Consider the following 6,000-nt stretch of genomic DNA (forward strand, 5'->3'; position numbering starts at 1 on the left):
CACAGGGCAGGGAAGACTGGACAAGGAGGGGGCTGGGAAGGTGGACTGGGGTGGCAAAGGGAAGGGAAGGCTGATTGGACTAGGAGGGGCAAATGGCAGGAAAGGCCGGCTGGACTAGGGGAGGGGCAGGGAAGGCAGGCTGGCTGGACAAGGGGAGGGGCAGGGAAGACAGGCTGGCTGGCTGGACTATGAGAGGAGGTGCAGGGAAGACTGGCTGGACTGGGGGGTCCCAGGCAGGAAAGGCAGGCTGGCTGGACTGGGAAGGGGGGCTGGCGTATGGTAAGGCTGGCTGGACTGGGGTAGGGACAGGGAAGGCTGGCTGGACTGGGGGATGGGGGGCGGGCAGGAAAGGCTGGCTTGCTGGACTGGGAGGGGCAGTGCAGGGAAGCTGGCTGGACAGGCAGGGGACATTGCAGGGAAGGCTGGCTGGACAGGCAGGGAACATTGCAGGGAAGGCTGGCTGAACAGGCAGGGGACATTGCAGGGAAGGCTGGCTGGACAGGCAGGGAAGGCTGGCTGAACAGGCAGGGGACATTGCAGGGAAGGCTGGCTGGACAGGAAGGGGACATTGCAGGGAAGACTGGCTGGACAGGCAGGGGACATTGCAGGGAAGGCTGGCTGGACTTGAGGGGGGTTGGCACATTGCAGGGTCAGCATACCTGCTTTCTTAGTTTTCCTGATTGAGAGGCGGACCGGGTGGCAGCAGTGAAGAATGCATTGGGCAGCAGGCAAGCCAAGGAGAACGAGAGCATCGGTGCTATGGCATTTAAACAATGGAGACAGCCGCAAACCAATCACAGCTCACGGAATGGCAGCCAATCAGGAGAGGCTGCCGTTCCGCAAGCTGTGATTGTCTCGCCGCCGGCTCCATTGTTCAAATGCCGCAGCGCCAATGTTCTTTGCCCAGTGCATCCCTCGCCGTTGCAGCTGCCACCTGGGCCTCCTCTCTCTCCGGGCACGGGACTGGAGTCCTAGCAGTCCCTACCTGATGGTTGCTCTGGGTGTAAGTAACTAAAGGGTGTCTTTATAAAGAATACCATTTTTTATACCATTGATCTGTCATGTTTTACTGTTACTGTGTATATAAACTTGGGAAGCTATGGAGCACCTTAAAATAAAAGATAATAATATTAAATTTCATTATCATGGCAAGTCCCTGCTGCATAATGCCACAAGTCACAACATTATACCATGGGAGTCAGGGCCAAAATGATACAAATCATGGTGCCACACCCATGCATCTCCCACATGGACATATGCCCCCTCCAGACCTCATGGAGAAAGTAAGAAAGTATGAAAAAAATAGACGCAGAAATTCCTAGCTCTAGAGTATGTGAGCGAAGACATAAAGGGCGGAATTCAATTGTTTATTCCCTCCTTCGCACCCGACGGAGCTATTCTATTGTTGCTCCTGTCGGGTGCGATCAGCTGCTAGTGCTCAATTTCAGCTCGCAGCCCCAGAGGGGTGCGGGCTGAAATCGGCGAAAAGTGTCCTGTTTGGGCGCTCAAACAGCACTTTTCGCGATCGCGCCCAGCACTTTGGTCGGGGTTAGCCATTTTACGAGGCTAAACCCGACCACTTTGGGTGCGATCAGCGTGAAACGCTGGCACAATTGAATAGCGGCCCGCGATCTCTTGTCACTTTAGACGGGAGATGCGGGCCGCGAAATCAATTGAATTCCACCCAAAGATGGCTACTTAGTAGGAAATGCCATAATTCAAATGCTTTTTGCTGTAAATGCATATTACAGCCAGTGCTTATTTTTTAACATTTGGTAACATTTGGCTAATACACCTAGGGCCAGATTTAGAGGTGGACACTAATGTAGCCATGACTGCATCTTTTTCCTCAGCGAGACTGAAACTTACCGCTAATGCCGCAGTCGATGACCTTCGTACAGAGACAGCCACTGGCTGCTTTCCTAATCTGCTGCTGTGCGTACAAAGACGCCACATCAGTCGCACCATTGGACATTGCATCACCCCTATGTTGGTGCGGAATGTCAGTCTGAACATGGGCGCCAAATTCAGTGTGGAAAGAGCATACTTGCTAACCCTGTGGGGACGGGTCTGTGGCTTGATGGCAGGATCGCGTCATCGTACCCCACTGAGCTGCACACAGCTGAGGAATGTAATCTTTGAAATATAAAAGCATAATAAAATAATTGTTTACTTTTTTTTAGATTTGCCTCTGGACTACAAATTTACCAGATTCTCAAGCAATAATTCAGACACTGATGGCTTCTACCCACAGCCACCGGCAGTCCTGCTATCGCAGAACAAGGAGGGTGCTGCAGCATAATCATTGTTATTAGTAATAATGACTAAATTAATGGCTGTAACTGTTCTAAACATTTGTGTCAATTACAAATGTGATTGAATATGCCTTTTCAAATTAAGATGCTCTTTTTTAATAATTCACATATTTTAGTTGAAAGAAGGTAAGATATAAAAAAATGATTTGTAATGGTATTTTGTATTTCAGGCAGATTTGTGACCCTCAGTTTGTATAATTCGAAGTTTTGAAGTATGAAGTTTTTATTGTTTATATTGTCAATCAGCAATCATCATGCTACTGTTATTTAAGGTATAGGGATCCAAGGTGTTGCCATTTTTGTTTCCAAAACTGAAATGGTAACCTTGGCCATATTACTGCTGGCTGTGCGTGTCAGGACATACTGTGAAAGGTAGACTAGCAATAACTGGATGGCTGGAGGCAAGTAAATATCCTTTTCAGTAATCAGTGTAAAACTCTTGGAGAGTTTTCTATAAATATAACCAGTATAAAGCCTACACAGGCTGCAGACATTTTGTAAAAGTGTCAAGAAATTGCATTGACTAATATGATGTTTAATCATCAGTGTACTGTGATGTTGAAATAAATATACAGTAAATATTGGTAATGTCAATTGCATTCTTTTTAGATATCATACAACGTGTAAAGTCGATGCACTATTATTACATTAGAACTGGAGTAGAAACACATTACTATTTGGCTAGAGATAAGTTTTATGTATTTAATGTTTTCTTTTTGTTATGCAATACAGATTTTTTGGGTTTGCCAGAATGTGCTATTTTCCAAATAACTATGTTGAAATGTTGTTCTTTTTATGAATATGTTTGACAGGATTTCATCACAGAAAGTGTTCTGTTTTTCTTCCACCCTAAAATAGGAAATGTAAAAATAATAACAAGTAAAATAAATTGGAAAAATAATCTTTGGAGATAATTTACAGTTAAGTCACAGTGTTGTCACTTAATAGATCATTTAAAACGACAGTTTTTCACCTCAATTTGCCAAAGTCCTGCTGAGGAAGAACATTAAATGATAATGTCATGTTTGTTTTTACTGTTATCTAGAATGTCATAGTTCCACACTGTGTAGTCTAGAAATATATAGTCTTCACTTCACAAGTACCTTAAAGAAGCCAACAACTATTTTACAGTTTTTCCTACACTTGTTAGATTTGAGAAAGAGAACGGATCATGAAATAGCAGCAACTTTTTGGATCAGTGGTGCATCCATCAATTTCGTAGTCACTATCCCTCAATAATCAGCCTGTACACATTTTTAGCAAATTATCCAGGAAAATATGAATGAAGTATGGTATGTGCAAGTTGGGCTTTCAGCAGCAGAGGTCTGCTATTGAATTCTGGGTTCAAGACCTTATGGGCTGCTAGAGTTGAAAAACACATTAAGCTGTTTCTAGAATCTTTTACAGTGCATCACAGACAAATCAGAAAGGGAATGTGTAATATCCTGATATGATAAGGGTGTAATCTATGTGGTACAGGTCAACGTTACGTTGTTTCCTCCTTCAGCATCAGCACCACACCTTGGCAGAGAGGAAAGGTTTCCCCAGACAAAAGCAGACAGGGTTTTGCATAAAAGTATAAAAATGTTTATTTCGTAACCTGAAATAGGAATTGGTTACAGTAGAGTAGAAAAAAAAATTATTCAATCAACTTAAACACACAATCTAATACAATCACACACACTATACGCACTTTAAGATCATCACACATATGGCAAATACTGTATACAACTAAATTTGAGCTTAATACTAAGTTACAGGGGAAAAAAATTAAACGTTTTCCTCCAGCACACTGCAAAAAAAAAAAGCAAAAAGTCATGAACACTATATGATAATATAATCCAGAGGTCTTTGTTGCAAACTGTATATTTGCAAATACATGAGTAAGCGCTGGGCCACATCAAGGTTCCTCTGTACCGGTGTCCCTAATGCTATATAATAATAGCACCCACTATGGGTCATATGATTGCATACTGTTTTGCCACATGATAACAGCACATATTGGGCCTGATTCAGACCCACTCGCGAGCGGCTGTCCTCTCGCAAGTGGGTCGATGTTATGCACTGAGCATGCGCACGACGGAGGGAGCTCCGTCGTGCGCATGCGCCAGACGCGACGAGCGAAGGAAAGTCCTTCGCTCGTTGTGTCCGATCAAAGGGGGCGTGCTGTCAATGTTGATTGACAGCACGCCCCCTTTGGTAGGCGTGCCGGGGGCGTGCCTCCCTGACGGGGGCGTTCCCACGGGAACGCCTCCCGTCAGAAGCCGGCCCACTGACATCACTAGTGATGTCAGTGGGAGTGATTTTGGCTCTGATAGAGCCAAAATCACTCCGGAGCTTGCGGTTGAAAACCTCAACCGCAGGCTCCGGCTCGCAATTTCGATGGTCGCGATGGTCTCGACCATCGCGGCCATCACAAAGCACGCTCGTATAGCCTGTGGGTGGTGACCCACAGCTATACGAGCGTCCAGGAGGACGCTCCATGAAAATGGAGCCCGGCCCTCATTCAGAGCGTGCGCTCTGCTCAGAGCGTACGGCTCTGAATGAGGGCCATAGTACATAAATACAGTCAGGTCCATAAATATTGGGACATTGACAGAATTTTCATATTTTGGCCTATATTCACCACCACAATGGCTTTAAAATGAAACAAACAGGATGTGCTTTAACTGCAGACTTTCAGATTTAATTTGAGGATAATTACATCCAAATCAGGTGAACGGTGTAGGAATTACAACGTTTTCTATATGTGCCTCCCACTTTTTAAGGGGCCAAAAGTAATGGGACTATCAACTCAAAAGTTATTTCATGGACAGGTGTGGGTTATTCCCTCGTTATTTCATTATCAATTAAGCAGGTAAAAGGTCTGGAGTTGATTCTAGGTGTGACATTTGCATTTGGAATCAGTTGCTGTCGACTAATGGGACAAACTAAACAATCCTAAATCTAACTTTCACTTTTTAATACTTTGTTGCAAATCCTTTGCAGGCAATTACAGCCTGAAGTCTGGAATGCATAGACATCACCAGACGCTGGATTTCATCCCTGGTGATGCTCTGCCAGGCCTCTACTGCAAATGTCTTCAGTTCCTGCTTGTTCTTGGGGCATTTTCCCTTCAGTTTTGTCTTCGTCAAGTGAAATGCATGCTCAATCGGATTCAGGTCAGGGGATTGACTTGGCCATTGCATAACATTCCACTTTTTAGCCTTAAAAAACTCTTTAGTTGCTTTTGCAGTATGCTTCGGGTCATTGTCCATCTGCACTGTGAAGCGCCGTCCAATGAGTTCTGAAGCATTTGACTGAATATGAGCATATAATATTGCCCAAAACACTTCAGAATTCATTCTGCTGCTTTTGTCAGCAGTCACATCATCAATAAATACAAGGGAACCAGTTCCATTGGCAGCCATACATGCCCACGCCATGACACTACCACCACCATGCTTCACTGATGAGGTGGTATGTTTTGGATCATGAGCAGTTCCTTTCCTTTTCCATACTCTTCTCTTCCCATCACTGTGGTACAAGTTGATCTTTGTCTCATCTGTCCATAGGATGTTGTTCCAGAATTGTAATGGCTTTTTTAGATGTTGTTTGGCAAACTCTAATCTGGTCTTTCTGTTTTTGTGGCTCACCAATGGTTTACATCTTGTGGTGAACCCTCTTTATTCACTCTTGTGAAGTC

General features: G+C 44.5%; 1 protein-coding gene across 2 annotated transcripts in view; it reads left to right on the forward strand.

Annotated features, from left to right (window-relative positions):
• NT5DC1 (5'-nucleotidase domain containing 1) overlaps window positions 1-2,898 on the forward strand; it is a 446,918-nt gene extending 444,020 nt beyond the window's left edge. For both annotated transcript variants that reach the window (XM_088460431.1, XM_088460432.1), the window contains one exon: window positions 2,184-2,898. In XM_088460431.1, coding sequence (XP_088316557.1) covers window positions 2,184-2,302 — 119 coding nt within the window. In that variant the 3' untranslated portion in view covers window positions 2,303-2,898. The remainder of the gene's footprint in view (window positions 1-2,183) is intronic.
• Window positions 2,899-6,000: the final 3,102 nt, after the last annotated feature.

This window comes from Taudactylus pleione, unplaced genomic scaffold, assembly GCF_031769625.1.
Source record: "Taudactylus pleione unplaced genomic scaffold, aTauple2 ptg000046l, whole genome shotgun sequence".
NCBI classification, from domain to species: Eukaryota; Metazoa; Chordata; class Amphibia; order Anura; family Myobatrachidae; genus Taudactylus; species Taudactylus pleione.